General features: G+C 40.9%; 1 protein-coding gene across 4 annotated transcripts in view; it reads right to left on the bottom strand.

The window, feature by feature from the left end:
• Positions 1–114: 114 nt before the first annotated feature.
• Positions 115–21,843, bottom strand: part of LOC307036647 (protein NDRG3-like) — a 24,968-nt gene continuing 3,239 nt past the window's right edge. The window contains exons 4-18 of one of the 4 annotated variants that reach the window (XM_079677150.1): positions 15,879–15,984; positions 15,518–15,638; positions 11,632–11,694; positions 11,479–11,539; positions 11,208–11,294; positions 10,955–11,011; positions 10,745–10,848; positions 8,444–8,509; positions 8,306–8,357; positions 7,954–8,001; positions 7,513–7,548; positions 4,201–4,252; positions 3,550–3,568; positions 3,355–3,393; positions 2,461–2,544 (exon numbers count right to left, since the gene is read on the bottom strand). In XM_079677150.1, coding sequence (XP_079533276.1) covers positions 3,552–3,568; positions 4,201–4,252; positions 7,513–7,548; positions 7,954–8,001; positions 8,306–8,357; positions 8,444–8,509; positions 10,745–10,848; positions 10,955–11,011; positions 11,208–11,294; positions 11,479–11,539; positions 11,632–11,694; positions 15,518–15,638; positions 15,879–15,984 — 870 coding nt within the window. In that variant the 3' untranslated portion in view covers positions 2,461–2,544; positions 3,355–3,393; positions 3,550–3,551. The other 3 variants (XM_079677148.1, XM_079677149.1, XM_079677151.1) reach the window with 3 other exon arrangements.

Genomic DNA, 21,843 nt, shown 5'->3' with positions numbered 1-21,843 from the left:
AACTGCTGCTTCATACAAGGCTCTTAATGTAAAGCGCTACCTGATTCCAACTTAAGTAAATAATCGGAATATCTCTTCCCCCCCCCGCTGCTGAATATTAAAGTCAAACCAAAGTTTGGGATATTAACGAGCTTTATTTCATTATAAACCGTGTTTACAATAAAAGTCATGGAACAACAAACCTCAAGAGTAACAGCTACCAATGCTTCAGTACAAATCTCAAAAGTAATAGTTTCAGTAATAAATATTAGTAACAGTAACAGACGGCAGTAATACAATTAGTGTAAATATAGAATAACATGTTAATATTTGACTTTGAGTCTGCGGTCGACCCTGTTAGTTTAGAAACCCCCTCTCTAAGATCTGAATGTTTTTGATTTAAAGAAGTGTTACATAATTCAAATAAGAGTCAAAATACCAGGATGTGTTTTTTGTTCGAGGAGCTGCTATTCAGTCCTCCAGCAGGGGGCAGCGTCTCACCAGAGAACTGTTTAAATGTTATCAGTACGGAAAAGTTCAGCATCATAACGTGTCTCTACAGAAACCAACATCAGCAGGACAAGCAACATGTCTCCAACAGTGACATTTAAAGTGCAAGTTATCAAATCAATGTCACTTAAAGATAGGGTAGGTAATTAACTTCAGAAACACTTTTTGTTATATTCCATGGAATGCTCTTAACATCCCGATAGCAATAAATACATTAAATGCTTTGACAATAAATATATATATAAAAAACGTCATCTGTGGAAGCCGTGGCGTTGTAAAAAGCACGACCAATCATTTTAGCCGGCCCGGCTAAAGTAACTGGATGGCCTACCTGCCTGTCAGCCTTCCACCTGTGCACAAACTTATCTCGTGCCCTCATTGGTCATGTGCACGTTCGTGTGTGTTGGAGGAGGGGCTCTGTAAGGAAGTCTGAAGGAAGGGGCAGATTTTTTTCGGCTGCATACTTTCAAATTCTAGTGCACTCGAGCTGGTTTCTCCATTCTTACCTACCCCACCTTTAAGACCAACAAATACCAATAACATTCAATTATCAACAACCCTGCTGAATGCTTTCAGTCCAGAGAAACAAAACGGCTACACAACGTGGAAAACAATTCAAGTTCAAGCGTCTCTATTGTTTTTTTACGTGGAGGTTTCTTGAGTTGAGAGGCAGGTTCACAGCTGAGCAACATCTCAGACTCACTGTGAGAGCACGGTACAGACTTCATGCCAAAACTCCACCACGAGCATGCTGCTGACGGCCGAATGAACAATGAGTAGAGTAAGAGGAAGACTTCAGGATCCCCTCCAGAGGATAAAGTTAAGATCATCTTTTTTAAATGATGCGCTTCAGAATCTATTAACCCTCTGAAGCCTGGAATAACAGACACACATCTGCCCGTTCACAGAAATAAACGTTGCCCTTATCTTTAGGTTTGATCAGTAGACAAACACGTCTTCATGCTGATAAAATAACTACCAACTGCAGCTGATTCAGAGATATTTGGGCTGTTTTAAGAATTATAGAGCGTTTTCAAAACTGATCATCTGCAAACTTGGTGACACAAAAGATTTTTTTATCAATTTGTTTTCAGTTTTTTCTTGTAAATGTGACCTTTTCATTCTCATACTTTCTAGCAAATGTGTATCTTAAAACCCCCCTTCCCTTTTAAAATGTTTTTTTTAACCTACAATGGCCCCAATGCAGTGTAGCTTCATATATGATTTTATTTGAGATATTTTAATATTATTTTGCTGTCATAATATCAATACACCTGGTAATCCTGCAAAAAGAGCCCAAAGAGAGGCTTTTCAGTCAGCCTGCACTCCATTTTCAGTTCAGTCTCCCTACAAAATAGATCTTTTGTCTGGCATTCCAGGGCAGTAAGTAGTTAGGTTATTTCGTATGATTATTTTTGGTGAAATAGTCCCTTTAAGTAACCGTAATTTTAGGAAAAGAGTTTCAGAAACGAGCTTCATAGCAAACAACACCAACAACAAGAGTCGTAACAAAGTAATAACGATTATAATAAGAGTAATAATAAAAAGAAGGAGGGATCATGCCCAAACTAAGGGAAGAGAAATGAAGGTCTGGTTAATCTACTGAAAACACAACACAACTGTAAATATGAACCAGCTCCATGTACAGTTACATCTACAGCGTCACCACGGCAACAGCATGGCTCCAGGGGGAAGGAAGTTACCTGACATACTAAAGAGCAACAGGTTTTTTTTTTTTTTAAACCTACTTTCATAATAGATGTGACCTTTTCATTATTAGGAAGAACGACTACAACGTTAGAAATGTTTGGCTGCGTCCGACACAGAGAAGGAAAGTTTCAGGCGCACGCAGCATCAGGAGGAAGAGAGAGAGAACAGAGCAGGGAGAGTCCTACGCAGTCATCTCGATGGTCTGTTCTGCCATGTGTCCGGGGATGGTGGCGCCCTCTGGCAGCGTGGTGGTGGTACTGCGGCTGCGGGCGCCCTCGGCCGAGCCCACGCTGGAGGCCGAGTGAGTTCTGGAGCGCACCAGCCGGGTCATGCCAGCTGTCGGCACTGAGGGGGGGGGGGGGGTTTAGACATGTTAGAGACAGGAAACCAATGGAGCAGGTTCACGGGAGGGGATGCACCAATTGGGAAATACCAGGCCGGTGAGGCTGTTGAGATGTCAAATGTGATCATTCTTACATCTTGACCTGAGCCGGTTGTCATCATGTTGTCAACAATTCAACACCATGATGACATTCTCTAGTTTGCAAAACTAGGGAACGTTGACCCGGTTGCTTACGGGCTTTTAAAACTTCATGCCATAACATAGCATCTCCATAGAGAGAAATGTATACAAAAACAGATGTGATATTTTCTGTTTTTATTCTACTCATAGTTTTCAGTTCATGTTATTGTGGGATGCGAGTTTGATCCAACAGACATGAGCAGTTCTAAACTATCAGATGTGACGATGAGTGTCAATAGTGTGATGGCATGCAGCAGCAAAGCCTGCTGGGTAATTCCACTGCAGAAGAAAAAAACCACTCGATCAACAACATGCAGGCACACACACACACACACACACACACACACACACACACACACACACACACACACACACACACACACACACACACACACACACACACACACACACACACACACACACACACACACACACACACACACACACACACACACACACACACACACACACACACACACACACACACACACACACACACACACACACACACACACACACACACACACACACACACACACACACAAAGGAATAACAAGAGAGCAAAGAAACAAAGATGAACATGGTGGTGGTGGGGGGGGGTGGGGGTTAGATTCTGGTTTAAATCCTGATACCTGATTGGCTGCTCAGGCGGTTTAATACAACATGAGGGACTGGAGGAAACAAAGACAAAGAGAGAAGAAGAACCAGAGCAGGAAAGAAGGAGGACAGGTTGAAAGATCACTGTAGTTACACAAGAGCGGGGACACACACGATTCATACTCTGCTGCTGTATAGTGAGTAGTAAGTCACTGCAAACTGCTACTTACAGTTAGTGTTGAAGCACAGCTGCAGACACACACACACACACACACACACACACACACACACACACACACACACACACACACACACACACACACACACACACACACACACACACACACACACACACACACACACACACACACACACACACACACACACACACACACACACACACACACACACACACACACACACACAGTGTTTGAGCAGCTTAGCATAACATATCAGTTATAGGTTTCATTCAGTTAAACATATTAAAAAACAGTCCTTAGTTAAGCTTTCATCCACTGAAGCCGAGCTTGGTATTAGCGAGTGACCCCTATTTTGAATACAATACAAAAGATATCAGGAGGAATTTCCAAATCACATAAAGTAAAACTAGTCCTGTTTCAATAAGCCTATAAATCACTGAAATGTGACGATAGTAAAACACAGAGAAAGAGTTAAGAGGTTAGGACATATACCAGGAACATGTTGACAGAGACAAAGACCAACAGAAAGTTACAAAAACCAAAGTATATTCCCTCAGTCTAATTGATGTGTTAGCTAGAAATTCTGATATCTCCTCCTAGATATACACGTGGGGAAAATGTGTTCTTCTTAAAGCTACGGAAGAGTGTGATCTTGCAGCAAAATGTAAAGAAGCTACTCACTGTAGCCCATCCCCTGGACAAAATACTTGAAGGCTTCTGCTAGTTTTCCAGGCTGAGGAAAGAGAAACACACTGCAGTCAGACCGGCTGATCATTCATAAAACATTAATCAGGTTACATGCAGGAACCCTGAAGTCAAATGTAAAACCTTTTAAGACCTTTTTTAAGACCCTTTCCATACATTTTAAGACCTCATCTGAGTTTTAACCAGTTACCTTGGCGACACACTTTACCTCATATTTACTATATACAGTATTGATTGTCCTTCCTCCTTATCTTCCAACCATTTGCGGTATTTTTGGAACTTTAAGTATTTTTGGATCTTTAAGTATTTTTGGAATTTACAGTATTTTTTGAACTTGAAGTATTTTTGGAACTTTAAGTATTTTTGGAATTTACGGTATTTTTTTAACTTTAAGTATTTTTGGAATTTACGGTATTTTTGGATCTTTAAGTATTTTTGGAATTTACGGTATTTTTTGAACTTGAAGTATTTTTGGAACTTTTAAGTATTTTTGGAATTTACGGTATTTTTGGAACTTTAAATATTTTTGGAATTTACGGTATTTTTGGAACTTTAAGTATTTTTGGAATTTACGTTATTTTTGGAACTTTAAGTATATTTGTAATTTACGATATTTTTGGAACTTTAAGTATTTTTGGAATTTACGTTATTTTTGGAACTTTAAAGTATTTTTGGATCTTTAAAGTATTTTTGGATCTTTGGACCCTTTCTATACATTTTAAGACCTCATCGCCACTTGGAGTTTCAACCAGTTACCTTGGCGACACACTTTACCTCACATTGACTATATACAGTATTGATTGTCCTTCCTCCTTATCTTCAAACCATTTGGACGGAAACGTGCATTTCCCCATAACGATGTTGTTTAACAACCGGCGTAAACGGACCTTCGCGCGCTATCAAGCAGTGAGCGCGCGATGTCCTGTTCAGATGACGTCAAATCCAACGGGATGCCATAAATAAACTACACAGAATCACACTACACACCTACGCAATGATTACATTCAGGCAGACTGTAGAATACAACCTCTTTGGACCATTTAGATACTTATTGAAAACAAGCTACAAAATGTAATACCTTGGAAAATGCCGTTAAATACTTTTTAATAGCCTTACTTTTTCCCTAAATTGATTTATCATTCTTTATTTTTCAAAAAGCAACATGAAAGGAGGTTGTTGTACTTCTTCCAGTGTGAACATTCACAATTTGTACAATCCAGCATACTGACCGTTAAAGGATTGATTAAAATGTTTTCTAGTGTGCCTTGCGGTCACAGTAATTTAACTGGTCTCACTCATTTCCACACAGGCAGTGAAGTAGTCCCTCCCTAAAGTAATTCTAATTGTAGTTATGGAGAATTATTCCTCTTTGGTCAGAGAAAGACAAATGAGTGTTTTCCAGAATATTTGGAGTACACAATTCCCTGTTAATGTGACCATGCTTTCACCAATACACTGCCCTGTAAATGACAGGGTGCTCTGCCTACTCCAACACTTAACCCTTAGATGCATAAGTGGGTCTTCTTGGACCCGTGAGGTGGTTTTCTTGAAGTATCTTCTTTGTAATTATATTTTTTTTATCATTTCATATTCCAGCTATTCCTCAAAAAACATGTTTTGGATATCATGCCATTCACATTTTTAATTTACATTTTAAGAAATTGTAGTCTTTGTATTTCTACCCCAAGCTTCCATAAGTGGGTCAAAAATGACCCGCGTGCATTTTCTATGGGATCCTCTGGGAACCTTCGATTCTTATCACCTGTTGCTGTCAGGAATACATTCACTGTGGACCACAAAGACTACATCACAAGTGACACCTCTCAGGAAGATCATTTTACACAGCAACATCTGACACCTGTCAGTATAATAATAATAATAATAATAATAATAATAATAATAATACATTGTATTTTTATAGGGCTTTTCAAAGACTCAACATCGCTTTACAATATAAGGGAAGGTTAGGGTTGGGGGTATAGGACTATCAAACTTGATCAACCAGCATGGATTGATGGGGGGTGGGCTATGAGTAGACCAGAGGAGAAGAGATGAGTTTTGAAAAGGGACTGGAATACTGTGAGGGTCTCAGAATAGCGGAGATCTTTGCATCGATATGTTCAAAACGTTTTTTTTAAATATAAAATTAAATATAAAATATTTGTAGTGTGAACCAAAATATAATACTAAATATTATACAAGCGATCTCAACCAAAATGACAAAAATGGCATAAAAACACATATTATTCTAATACGGGTCCTTTTTGACCCACTTATGGAAGAGTGTAGGGTCCAGTCACTCGTGCATCTAAGGCAGGGGGGTCAAACTCAATTTGATCGCAGGCCACATCAGTATTAGGGCTGCACTCCAAGGGCCGGTTGTATCTTTAAGACTATATCAAAAATACATATATAAATATATAAAATAATGTATTATATTACATGATTGCCTCTGCATTGGATTATTATCAGATAGGGTAATAACTTCATAATTAACTACGTCTGAAAGCAGAAGTCTGAGGCAAACAATTGCATGTCTCTTCAGTGAGAATATCACAAAATGATTAAAAAAGAAAAGCCAAATTCTGGAAAAAAGTTGAAATCGAAGAAAATAAGTGACATTTTAAAAAAAAGTAACATTTTGAAAAAAAGAGTCAAATTGACTATTTCTATTTTACTATTCTCTCTCCTCTCAATATGTGATCGGAGGCGTCACTCCCCACCTTAACCAATCACTTCGCTCTATTCTCACAAGCCTATCATAGCGCTCTGCTAACCCTTTTAAATCTGCTCTCCCCTCTGACAGCTGTCATTTCAGGTGACTCGACGCAACCCTCCCCCCCCCCTTTTCACCTCCTGTCTCTCAGAATCCAGGGTCAAGCTAAGCCCCTCCCCTTCAGACTGACTCCAACTATCCATTCAGCACCACCAGTGTCTCTAGACCCCGGGAGGTTTCATCAGATCGGTTCTCCCCTCCCGAATGATACTCCTGCACTACGGGGCCTAATCGCCAAAACTCCATTACATTCATTCGTGTGTTCCTGGCAATGAATATGTATTCTTACATCAAAACCGTCTCTCCTGATTGAACTGCTGTAACCTCGTATTAATGTTATGACAAACTTTTGAATACATAGAAAGTGGACTGGGTACTTTGTCTCCCTGCGTCAGCATCTAATGTTATCTCTGCCAGCATGGACAAAATAACCATCACAGCATCTAGTATGTCTTTCACAGTAAATATGAGGATGTCAGTGTAAACACATGATGAGGCAGTGAGTGGCTCACCTGCACCACCTGAGGAAGTCCTCCGCAGTCTGCCATCTAATCGAGAGACAAAGAAGATGGTGAGCACACGGCTCCTCTAGATGTACAAACTACGGTTTCCATCCTTTACTTGGTGATGAAAATAAGCATTGAAAGATATTGTTCTAAACTGAAACTAAATACAAAGTATTTTCTGCGATTGAAAAACTGAACTTAACCAATAGTATCTTTGTAAAGGTAGTTTAATACTTCTTAGACATTATACCTGACACTGACAAAAACAACATTAAACAAAAATAAATATATACATTATTATTATTATATTATAAAAAGGACTATAATCTAAAGGAGAAGAAATGCATTTTGTTCTTCTTTATGGTTGATTAATGATTGGAAGTGTGAACATCACAAACTGACGACAGCTGTGATGACAGTGGAGTGACCAGAGAGACAGACAGGTACCTTGAGCAGGGTCGTCTTGGTGGGGTTCAGTCTCGAGTTACACTCCACCTGCAGAGCAGACACACACACACACACACACACACACACACACACACACACACACACACACACACACACACACACACACACACACACACACACACACACACACACACACACACACACACACACACACACACACACACACACACACACACACACACACACACACACACACACACACACACACACACACACACACACACACACACACACACACACACACACACACACACACACACACACACTCTTTATTTACAACATTGTGACGTCATCTACTGGCTGTTGTCAAGGAAACTGGGCAGACACTCACCACGACCTCAACAGCAGGCGACGTGTCTCCAACCACCAGCAGAGAGGTACACCTGACACACACGTCAGATAAGAGGTAACAGGATTGTTGGTAAAAATGTATAATTGTTAAATGAAGGGAAGAAACGAGTAATGATACCTGAGTGTGGTGACTGTGTCTTCATTCAGACCAACGAGCGGCCGCTCCATCTGCAACTCAGTACGGCTAACGCACACACACACACACACACACACACACACACACACACACACACACACACACACACACACACACACACACACACACACACACACACACACACACACACACACACACACACACACACACACACACACACACACACACACACACACACACACACACACACACACACACACACACACACACACACACACACACACACACACACACATTTATTTTGGCATCTCATTGTTATGAGAGAGCAGCGGTAATAATATTAATCAGCTGTTCCCTGAGGACAGCAGCGGTGCTTAAGAGTCTGAGCTTTATTTAGCGCTGACACGGGAAGGCCTTTAGACTTTCATTTGCAGAGATGTAGTTTATTGGGAATTACTTTGAATAAAAATGCTTCAAGACTCCTTGCCTGTCCTCCTCTCTGCTGTCTTCCTCTCACGTCTCTGTCCATGCTTTCCTGTCTCACCTACATGTCTTCCTCTCACCTCTCTGTCCATGCTTTCCTGTCTCACCTACATGTCTTCCTCTCACCTCTCTGTCCATGCTTTCCTGTCTCACCTACATGTCTTCCTCTCACCTCTCTGTCCATGCTTTCCTGTCTCACCTACATGTCTTCCTCTCACCTCTCTGTTCCTACTTTCCTGTCTCACCTACATGTCTTCCTCTCACCTCTCTGTCCCTGGTTTCCTGTCTCACCTACATGTCTTCCTCTCACCTCTCTGTCCATGCTTTCCTGTCTCACCTACATGTCTTCCTCTCACCTCCCTGTCCCTGCTTTTTCTGTCTCACCTACATGTCTTCCTCTCACCTCTCTGTTCCTACTTTCCTGTCTCACCAACATGTCTTCCTCTCACCTCTCTGTCCCTGCTTTCCTGTCTCACCTACATGTCTTCCTCTCACCTCTCTGTCCATGCTTTCCTGTCTCACCTACATGTCTTCCTCTCACCTCTCTGTTCCTGCTTTCCTGTCTCACCTACATGTCTTCCTCTCACCTGTCTGTTCCTGCTTTCCTGTCTCACCTACATGTCTTCCTCTCACCTCTCTATCTATGCTTTCCTGTCTCACCTACATGTCTTCCTCTCACCTCTCTGTCCCTGCTTTCCTGTCTCACCTAGATGTCTTCCTCTCACCTTTCTGTCCATGCTTTCCTGTCTCACCTACATGTCTTCCTCTCACCTCTCTGTCCATGCTTTCCTGTCTCACCTACATGTCTTCCTCTCACCTCTCTGTTCCTGCTTTCCTGTCTCACCTACATGTCTTCCTCTCATCTCTCTGTCCATGCTTTCCTGTCTCACCTACATGTCTTCCTCTCACCTCTCTGTTCCTGCTTTCCTGTCTCACCTACATGTCTTCCTCTCACCTCTCTGTCCATGCTTTCCTGTCTCACCTACATGTCTTCCTCTCACCTCTCTGTTCCTGCTTTCCTGTCTCACCTACATGTCTTCCTCTCACCTCTCTGTCCATGCTTTCCTGTCTCACCTACATGTCTTCCTCTCACCTCTCTATCTATGCTTTCCTGTCTCACCTACATTCATCATGACCATCATCATCATCCTTTCTTTCCCCTTACTAATACATTTAACAAACTCATTTGAAAATTAAAAAAAATGTATAATTAGACTAACAAGCCAAGTGTACAAATATTTACAATGATCCTGTTTTGGACGAATGTTCGCTATGAAGGTCTGTCAACATTGGCCAAGAGGATCTACACATTCATTCTTAATAAATACATGTTGAAAAATATTTGAATTTCTGTCAGATGTTTTCAAAAACCGGAGGAATTCGGTGAAGATTATTAATGTCCTTAAAGTTTGAATCACAAAAACTATTAATTGCAACATAACAAACAAGCTTGGTTTGGCTAATTTAAGCTTGCATTGCTACAAACCAGGCCTACATACCACCAACAAAAAACAATAACAATGTGATAAAGGGCGGCCATGTCTCGGGGTATTTGTTTTATAACCCTCGCTCCACATCAACTCTGACTAATTAATGTAAAGATAGCAAAGTTCACAGGTTCATAGAGACGTTTATATAGCAGTGGCCTGAGTGTACAGTAGTGTATGATGTAAGAGTAAGGCTATCTTGGGAAAATATCAAACTTATCCAGCGTTACATAACCTGTAATATTGTGTTCCCTGTCCCTGCATTTAATCAATGTTAATGAATTGCTAATAGTAGCCAACATGGTTCCCTGTTATGCTAACACCTAGCTAACTTCCTGTGAGTGTTCCCTACCTGTCGTAGCTGTTGTAGAACATGGACAGGTTCTCCAGCGGTATATCCTGAGAGATGTGGAGTCTGTACGTCTGGACGATCTCCATGTTGTCTGATAACTCATCCTAAACACACACACAAACACACACACACACACACACACACAGTTCAAGGGAGACTCATAAATGCTTCTTCAAATCTGTGGTTCTTGTAAACAAAGTGTTCCCTCACAGCGCTGAAGTGATGTCCCATGATGTCGTCCACCACGTTGCTCGTCCAGCCGCTCAGCTGCAGGGAACAAAAACACCACATTTTGTATTCATATCAGATCATTTTCCTTTGAGACTTGTCTGCTAGGTCATTAGACAAAGTTAGAGGTATCTTGGGTAACTAAGGGTATTTAGTAAGCAATGCATTTGATATTAAAGATATTTTATGCAACTGGCCCTTTGACCTTAAGTTTAGATTATTTTTGTCAAACTACCTTAGCGGCAGCCCAGTCCACCCAGCCCTTTGCACACGGGTCCACGTTGATCAGAACCAACCCCTCCACCAGAGTGGGCTCATTCAGCTGAAACACACATCATCAACACCATCAACATGTATGTAAGTGTGTGTGTGTGTGTGTGTAGTGTGTGTGTGTGTGTGTGTGTGTGTGTGTGTGTGTGTGTGTGTGTGTGTGTGTGTGTGTGTGTGTGTGTGTGTGTGTGTGTGTGTGTGTGTGTGTGTGTGTGTGGAGGGCAGATTATACTCACAGCCAGCTTGGTGAGGATGTAGGCTCCAGCTCCCACACCGATGCCAATCACACACTTCACCCTGATAGTGAAAACACACACACAGTACATTCTGGTGAACTGACAAACCGTCTGTTCCTACTAAATTACCCATCATGCATCACAAAAACTCACTGAAGCTGTGTCAGGACAGATGGCAGCATCTCCGCCAGCTCATCCATGGTGGGGTACTGGTACCTGCACACACACACACACGTACTGTTATGGCAATTATGGTAGTAAAGCTTAATACAGTGTAATCCTAAATGAAATGTAACTGCTGCATCATGAGACTGTCATGTGAATGTTTGTGTGATAAACAGATGTCTCTGGAAGGGGTTTTTAGGACACTACAGGAAGAGAGATAGCATTTATGATAGGGGTTATCTGTGTATCCCATTGTTCTTTGAGGGGTGTGAGTTTTAGCATACAGTGCTGTGCCAGAAGGCAAACACCTGGCCTCACATGATGTTGTCATGTTATGTGGGTTTGCATGTTTCCCTATAAGAGTGACTGGAACAGAACAGAACAGGACACACTCTTTGGTGGGGGTGTCTGCTTGCAAGCATTAAAAGAAGATCTCAAAATACTTTATATTGATATTGTGTTCCTTTGCATATTTTCCTAACTCATCTTTTACTCTAACGGCCCGTCCACACAGCGGCGTGCGTTGTCGCTTGCCGGCGGGCATGTCTGAAACTAGACCAACAACCAATCACCTGAATCTCCCGCCCCGGACACACAAGCAGCGGTTTGATTGGCTAGAGCTTGTACTGGCATTTGATTCGATTGGCTGACGCTTCCGTCGAAGCTTCAAAAGTTGAACATTGCTCAACTTTTGCGGCGATGCGTGACGTCACCCCATTCAAAGTGAATGGGCAGAAGCGTTGAAGCTTCAACGCACGCCGCTGTGTGGACGGGCCGTAAGACCGCAGCTGATTTTAAGTTGCTACGACATTTGGGGTCTCGTCCGGGATTGCTCCCTCTGGATAGGTAATCCTGATGGTGGTTTTGGTCCCCACGTCTTTGCCGTAACCTTTTACCAGGGCTTCATTCCAGTGTTCATTTCGTCAACGAAAACTATGACGAAAAATGTTCGTCAACGACCTTTTTTACATGACTAAGACGAGACGAGACGATGACGAGCTAAAAATAGATTCTTGATAATGAAAACTTTGATGAAATGTATATTTAGTTTTTAGTTGACGAGACGAGACGGGACTAAGGTGTTAATGGTGGACTATTGGACAATCAAAATGCAGGGTATTTTCCCCCAAGTGTCCGTCTTGTCTGTCAAAATGCATCTTACGTTTCTAACTTGCAATATCATTATTTCTGCTTTCTTCACTCCAGAAGAGCGATCTCTCTGTGTCTCTCTGTGTGCGGGCCCGGGGGGGCGGGGCCTAACATACATGCTGCAGTGGCACACAGAGATCTGCCGGGGACGGAGCGTTTAGAAGGGACACATGCTGATGCTGGAGTCCTTCAAGTTTGAAGGACTTTGTATACTGCAGGGTAGCTTGTGAATTTACTCCAGGTGGAACTAAAGTCTGATTTAACACTTGATTAGATTTCACATCATTCATCCATTCAACTAAAGCTATTAAATGCATGTTGTGGAGTAGAAGTACACAATAGCAACACATTTAAATACTCCAGTAAAGTGCAAGTACCTCAACATTTTACTCAAGTACAGTACAATATTTTAACATAATTATATATATTTCATTTGTTTCACATTTAAATAAAGCAATTCATTCGGTTAACAATTTGTTAGTTTTTCCCTTTAAAAAATAACAAAAAGGAAATACAAGAATACCGTTAAAGTACCGGATCGATAAGCAGAATCGATAAGACTAGTACCGTAGAAAACCTTAACGATACCCATCCCTAGATATTACACAAGTAAAGTGTTAAGAGAGTGAAATGTTGCTTTACGAATTTCAACAATTGATCCTGTCACATTGATTCCAATTTCCGATACCTGTATTTGCCTAACTGAATTGGTTTAAAGAGAGAAAACATTTTGACTAAAAGTTGACTAAAATGTAATTTTTCATCGACTAAAAGTAGACTAAAACGTTTTGAGTTTTCGTCGACTAAAACTAGACTAAAACTATGAAGGATAGAAATGACTAAAATGTGACTAAAACTAATAACCATTTTCGTCTAAAGACTAAGACTAAATCAAAAACAGATGCCAAAATTAACACTGCTTCATTCAACCTCACTACGACATCGTATTCATCTACGGCGTGTGGTGCAGTGGGTAGTGCGTTGGTGTTGGGAACAGGTTCAAACCCCACTGCAGTCAGCATGTTGTTGTGTCCCTGAGACACTTCACCCCAAATTGCTCCTGTGGGGATTGCCCACAGTATTGAATATGTAAGTCGCTTTGGATAAAAGCGTCTAAAAAGTGACATGTAGTGTAATCTCATGTAATGTAATCTATACGGGAGCCCAGAGACTAGTTGAACAGGATTCCCCCCGTTGCCTACAATGATGCATATTTTACAGCTGAGACGGTCCAGATGCTCCCTGAGTCCGTAATATTTTGTGGCAGCGAGGATGCTGTCTATGACTCTCTCTTGTGTTTTGAATCCAAATGGAGGTAAGTAATTGCTGACTTTTGCAAGACGTTTGAAGTTTCGACCATCTGTTTGAGTCAGTTGAAATCCAGTGGTAGAAGAGCGACAACTATGAAAAAGACTCCCTTTTTGTTTTTTCCGCTTTCAAACCACTGGATTTCAAGTGGCTCAGACAGATGGTCTTCAAAGAGGAACTTTGTATGATAAGCAGGGCTTTCTGCTGCAGCTGGACACAAAACGTTCACAGGAGTTGGCTTACAAGTATGGCAACCTCAGCGAAGGAGTGTGCAAGCCGGGATACGCAGCAGCCAAGATGACCACCATCTATCCTAAGTTCATGAAACCAGCACCCATGTTTCTTGATCGAAACTTCAAACGTCTTGCACAAGTCAGCAATTACTTACCTCCGTTTGGATTCAAAACACAAGAGAGAGTCATAGACAGCATTGTCACTGCCACAACAAATTACGGACTCGGGGAGCATCTGGACAGTCTCAGCTGTAAAAGATGCATCATTGTGGGCAACGGGGGAATCCTGTTCAACAAGTCTCTGGGCTCCCGTATAGATGAATACGATGTCGTAGTGAGGTTGAATGAAGCCCCGGTAAAAGGTTACGGCAAAGACGTGGGGACCAAAACCACCATCAGGATTATATCCAGAGCGAGCGATCCCGGACGAGCCCCCAAATGCTGTAGAAACTTAAAATCAGCTGCGGTCTTAGAGTAAAAGATGAGTTAGGCAAATATGCAAAGGAACAGAATATCGATATAAAGTATTTTTAGATCTTCTTTTAATGCTCGCAAGCAGACACACTCTTTGGTGGAGGTGTCTGCTTGCAAGTATTAAAAGAATACACACACACGCCTATAACAAAGACAACTGCCACAGACTTTTATAAAGAAAAATGGTTTTAAATATTAAGCTGCCAACACAACTAGACACAAGATAATTATCTTTAAGTTCCCTATGCTTTGTTCTACTCACTTTAGATTCGTTTTTTTATTCAAAAACATTAATATGACAAAAGGATATAAAATCTGATTTTGAAGGGAGTCCAATTCAAATAATAGGACAACTGCAATCATAGTATCCTTTTTTGTCCTTCTGTTGTACTTCCACACCGATGTTTTAATGGTGAACCCTATTTAGTGATGAATAACATCAAGTGTGTGTGTGTGTGTGTGTGTGTGTGTGTGTGTGTGTGTGTGTGTGTGTGTGTGTGTGTGTGTGTGTGTGTGTGTGGGTGTGTGTGTGTGTGTGTCACCCAGTGAAAAATGTTGAGGGACTTGTGCACATGTGTTAATACCAAGCAGAGGACAGTGAGTGTGTTAGGTTTCTTTGTTCAGTGTGTGTGTGTGTGTGTGTGTGTGTGTGTGTGTGTGTGTGTGTGTGTGTGTGTGTGTGTGTGTGTGTGTGTGTGTGTGTGTGTTACCCGGTGGGGAACACAGGAGCGTTTTCCTGCTGTCCTGGCGCATCAACATGCAGAACGGAGAAGTGCTGTGTGACTTCCTGCATGTCCTCGTAGTTAAACAGGCTGTTGAAACAAGACTTATCTACACACACACACACACACACACACACACACACACACACACACACACACACACACACACACACACACACACACACACACACACACACACACACACACACACACACACACACACACACACACACACACACACACACACACACACACACACACACACACACACACACACACCATGTTAAGTCCTCACATGTTTTCCCTCTGAGCCGCATGTACTGTATGATGTGTGTGAATCTTGACTCACGGTTGAGTCCGATGTCATGGTAGGTGAGGATTGTGGGTCGGTTGCCCTTAGCAACTCCCCTCATGGTAACGTGCAGCACACCGTGGGCTGTCTCCACATCGTGCTCCTGAGAAACACAGCAGGCAATAACAAATAAACATCCTGCCGTCTGCACCAACAACAAACACTACAGCAGGAGCAACACACACAGAGACACAACTGCTGGAGGCTTTCTCTAAATAGGCCATAGTAAAAGACGCCTTGTCAAGCAAATGTATGCTATTTAAAATGAGTGCGATAGACAGTAGTGGCTGGATAGAGAGATGCTCTAGAAATACAGATGATCACGTGGGAAACTGGAACACAAGACTAAAAAGCTTGATGACATTAGTTTGAATGCAGGTCTACATGTCAGCACGCAATGGAACTTAAAATAAAAGCACAATATTCAAATTAAATGATTATGAAGGTCAGTCATTGTTTTATGGATAAAATAAGGATATCTGGTCACAATGCCAGAGGCAGAGAGACATGAAGAAGGAAACTAAGAGTGGGTTATTTAATATCTGGGAAAATTACAATTTAATTATTTCAAAACCTTCTTAAAAAAATCTAATTGAAGGACTTTTCTATGAGGTTGAGGCCTTATATCTCAAAAGTCAAGCACTTAACAGCTCATACATCGAAACATAGATTCAGCTTTATAAGAAAACTGAATGTTGGAATGAAAACGCTGAAGCTGAGATAATAACTGAAAGCCTGGATGGAGTATGGCCGGACAGATGAATGGGTTCACATTAGCTGAGATGCTGAGAAGTAATCTCTTCAATTGAAACACCTGACAGTTTCTATTAATGGATGTTAAGCTTCCTAAAAACGCATGTGCAGACACGTGTCACTCCACAGCATAGCTGTATTTTATTATATAAACTGCTGAATATACAATAAACAGGATGTTTGATTTACTCCCTGAACCAGGACTTTGTATTGTGTTGAAGTTACTAATTAAAGAAGCAAAAATAAACCTTTTTATCTCGCTTTTAACTTAAAGTTTAACTCTCACTCTAGTTTAACCCTGAAGCAGAAAACATACAGGCGAGCTTGTCAACACATGTATTGCCTGCCAGCTAACAGCGTGAATGGAGATAAACAAGATGAGCATGCTAACTAGCTAACTGGCTAAAAGGCTGACTCGTTAGCTAATTGTCGGCAAAGCATGACTCAAGAGATTGAGGCTAATGAACGGCTAACTAGCTAATTGGCTAAAATGCTTACTCCTGTTAGCTAGTAGCTGGCAAAGCATGACTCAAGAGATTGAGGCTAATGAACGGCTAACTGGCTAACTCACCACCCCAACTCCTAAAGAACAGGAGATCTGGTGCAAATCCAGAGAGTCATACATCCTGACAGAGGAGGAGGAGGAGGAGGACAACAGAGAGTTTTAGAGAGGAAGAGAGAAGACGGCGTGATTTATAAATAGAGAGAAATATTAAAACTAGAGACAGGAACAGAAGGAGGTCAGTGGTTGTCCTTTAGCCTTCTGCAGATAGAGATGGTGTGACAAGAGGAATAATCTCTGTACTCATTGGCTGAGAGCCCGAAGGACTTACGGTTTAATCAGCCAGCCACTTGTTGCCCTTCTTTCATCCCCCAATGGTTTAATTCTCTCTCAAACAAAGGCGGTGTGGCTAAGGGGGGGAATGGGTGTAAACCAATCAGGGGGGTAGCCGCTGGACGACCCCTGCGATAGACTAGGGTTGCGTTCCGATAATCCAAAAATCGGCTCCTAAATTCTATCCCTATCTCCTATTCCTTGACCTCTGAGTGAAACGTCACGGGGTTAAGGGATAGTGGATAGGAGAATTCAAAAGGACTTAGGAGAAGAGACTGCGGTACTTTAGAGAATCCGACTGCACTTTCACTATCCCACGTGTTTATGATGCGCCAGCGGACGTCATTGTGTGCGTCTGCTGCTGTGGGGAAACTATGGAAACTACAGTGTTCTATACAGCGGACTACAACATGGATGTTTAATAAGAAGGAGGGTCTACTGTAAACTCATCTAGAGACTCTGCACCGTGCTCTGATGCTGTTGCTTTATGCTTTATGAACGTGGACAACAGAGAAACATATTCTTCATGACCAAAGTTGGAATGGAAATAAAAAAGGAAAGTGAAATGTATGCTCGTTACCCTCTCCCTCCGGTCCACATTAATACAAATGATCCCAATACGTATGATTGTATGAACTATGAAAATATCTTAAAATCAATACAAATGTATTTATTATAAACGTTAGTCCTTAACATCTATCACTGTGTACATCACCATTCAAACATCTTTTAAAAGTTGAACAAACCCCACACAGCTCAGTGAAATGTTGACTTTATTTGATCATTTCAGTAAAAACTAACGTTCATATTTCTCTTTTTGATTATAATACTGATGAACGTTCAAAACAAAGCACTTTGGCAACTTACCACATACGTTTTAAAAAGCTTAATAAGCACCGTAACTTTCATGATATAATTTCTCCGTCATAATCGTTTGTTTCCGTGAACGGCCGACTGTTGTGTGACGTCAAATGCTGCGGCTGCAAGGCATTGTGGGGCAGCATTTTCTCCTCTCCTTTCGGTTAGGGAGGTCCAATGGTTCCTAAGCTAAAGGAGGTTATAAAGGAAGTTTGAAACCTCCTTTCCTTTCATTTGGAGAATTGGAACGGCACTTATCATGGCTGCCACTGACGTACTTCCGGGTCATTTCACTCGGTTAGGAAGGTTCCTAAGCTAAATGGACTATTGGAACGCAACCCAGTTGTAGTGACCTTGTGTAGGATACTTAAGCCCAAATTGCTTCTGTGTGTCTACGGTATAGAGTGCCACAGTGACGCGTCCTAAAACCCGGAAGTAAGTTAGCATTTTACCACTTCCGGTTCCTTCGACAAAAAGCAATGCAATTTCTCCATAGGATTTGGGAAAGTAGCTCAAAGTAAGGTCTGTGGTTGACACACATTGAAGAGACAGATCACGTTCTGTTATATACTTTTATAATTTTCGAATCATAAATCTAAATCGATAGATTTATGATCGATAGATTTATGATTAGAAAATAGTTTTTTCTGTCTTCTTTTTTTTTAGTAACCAAAGTCAGCAGCAGCATTTAGCACGTGTTTTATGTGTAATATCTTTCTTTTAAATATAAAAATATTACACATGAAACGTACTAATATAGATATGATCTTTAAGGATTTAGCTGACTTCATAATAACTGTTTTGAACTTTGTGAAGTGGTTGTTGGTATTTGGTAAGACTTAAACATTTTCTGTAATTTAGGATTTAAGACATACTTCAAAATCTTGCCTTTTTCTAAGAATATTAACAATATTTTATCAAAAATAATGATGTATTCTCAACTTTTGTCACATGTTACTGTTCCAAACCCAGGTTATTTGTGTTATACGTTGGACATACTTATATATACTAAGTGTGGCTTTTTTCTATTTTTCTAGACTTTTTTAGGCCCGAGCCACACGAGGACGATAACGGTCATATCCGCTACAGTTCTCTATCATATAGACCGGAGGTGCCCAGTACGTCGACCGCGGTCGAGGGCAATGCTGGTAAATCGCGAGTCATTCATAAAAATCAAAAAATCCAGCTCCGTTAAAATAGACAAAACAGGTTTTGATCCCTCCTCCCTTGGCCTGCCTGCCACTTAATTCAGGAGTTTACTTGATTGACAGAAAAAGCGACCTATCGCTTTCCAGTCTGTTAACCCAGAATGCAAAGCGATACAAAATCAGTCAAGTGTTGGGAAAACTCAAATTAAGAGGCAAACAACAAAATGAGTGCGGGACCGAGCAAAAAGCTAAAGACATACCACTTCCACACAGAATGGGAGGGAGAATCTTTTTTTGTGATGTCACATTCAAAGGTTATTTGCCTTATTTGTAAAGCAAGCGTCGCTCTGCCAAAGAAAGGTAACGTGGAGAGGCATTATCGGAGTGTTCACAAGGCATATGACAGCGACTTCCCTCCGAGTAGCGAGTTGAGAAAGAGAAAGGTCATGTATTATTGCTACACAAACATTATCTCTTAGTCTTAGTGTCGCCAACTCGTTTCTAACATGCAAAAAGACAAACAAATGCGTCTATGGTCGCTGTATTTTCTATCTTTCCAATCGAGACGAGATCTCTCTCACGTCTGTGTGCGAGGGGGCGGGGCAGTTTACACACATACGCGGCTGCTACATGCAGCAACACACAGAGGAGATGGCGGAGAGAAGCACTCCAGGGTGTGGTTAAATGTTACCCGCCACGAGTAACGTTTCCACATCACGTATTATGTATAGTAGCAGCAACAAACATGGGTTAATGATTAGAGGTAACAGAGTTACTCTTTATTTTGTTAAAGTTTCAGATATTCTGTTTACAGTTCTGTCATCAGATTATTTAATACGATTTGTTAAAACATTGTTGTTTCTTTTGATGTGAAATAATATTTATTTAATTCATAAAAAGCAATGTTAATTTTGTTCACAATTTGTTTAGTTCATTTAATAATATATGTATTTTTGAATCAAGTTTTCCACATGCCTAAAACAACTTCAAGCTAAATCTAAAAGTTGATGGCTAAATAAGAGCGTTTGAGAAATTGTGCAAGGCAGTAATAGTCCGAATAGTCGATTAATCGTTTCATTAATCGATAGATTAATTTATTATCAAATTAGTCGTTTGTTGCAGCCCTATTGTAGTTATGCCATGTATAAATAAAACGTGTTATTCAGCAACCCTTGCAATTTGGGATTTTATTTTTGGTTGGTAGACCTCGGTGAGCTGGTCATTTCAAAAGTAGCTCACCAGCCAGAACAGTGTGGGCACCCCTGATACTGTATAGACGGTTCGGCCACATGAGGCCGACATGGAAACGCATAAAACGATAAAAATAACGGGTCCCAAGGTGGTCAGATCTGCAAAAGAAACGCTCTGGGGGGGAAAACGGCTCCGTGTTTACGCCTATACCATAATTTTCTGATAACGTTGAAGCAATAGCCCCGCCTCTCCCGCTCAGAGATCAGCTGCTGGGCTCTCAGAAGAGGGGGAGGAAAAAGGAGGCTCCGTTTTTTATTCTTATATTATTATATAGTCGTTATCAATTTGTTTTAAAGCTCAATAAATAATGCTTTTGTGGCAGGAGTACAGCGCCACTTACAGGCCTGGCATATGTACTACAGCTTCTCCAGCGCTTTCGAGCGGTCTCGTGTGAACTGACAGGTTTCTGGTGTCTACTGCGTGTGGACCGAAGACTTTTTTGATATCGATTTCGGTCCGTTTGCGTTATCGTCCTCGCATGGCTCCAGCCTTAATCTGTCATATATTTGTTTCCATCAACCTATACCTTTTGACCGATTTATTTGTATGTCACACTATGCTATACATTTGTATACAGAGATATTAGAATATGACTATTTGAATCCTGTTTTCACACAATATTTGTAATTTCTTTTTTCATATTACTGAACAACTATGGCTTTTTTTGTGACTTTTTCATAACACTTGTTTTAAGTGATACTCTTCCAGGGTTCCTTTGATGTAAACATGATGAAATATGTTGGTAAACAAACCTTTTTTCCACTGGAAATAAGACGAAAACAACGGTTTAAAAATAAATACTTTCATCTATTTTTTTCTTGACTTTACCGAGACTTTTTAACTATATTTCACTGTGTCACTTTATCACTCTATTAAAGTGTATGTAGGTTGCTTTGGATAACAGTGTGAGCTAAATGAGATGTAATGTAGCTCTAAGCCTGGCTGATTCTTTTTTATTATTAAGCATATTCTCAATTATTTGTGGTCAATATAGATGTCATGATTATGTACGATGATTCATTAATGTCTTTTTCACTGTGGATTTTCCTCAAATTTAAATATAATTCAACCTTTAAAGTGTCAAACAAGAGACGTAATCAAATGTTATACTGGAGTT

The sequence above is a fragment of the Notothenia rossii genome (assembly GCF_949606895.1).
Source record: "Notothenia rossii genome assembly, chromosome: 4".
Lineage (NCBI taxonomy): Eukaryota > Metazoa > Chordata > Actinopteri > Perciformes > Nototheniidae > Notothenia > Notothenia rossii.
This window is presented reverse-complemented; position numbering and strand designations above follow the sequence as displayed.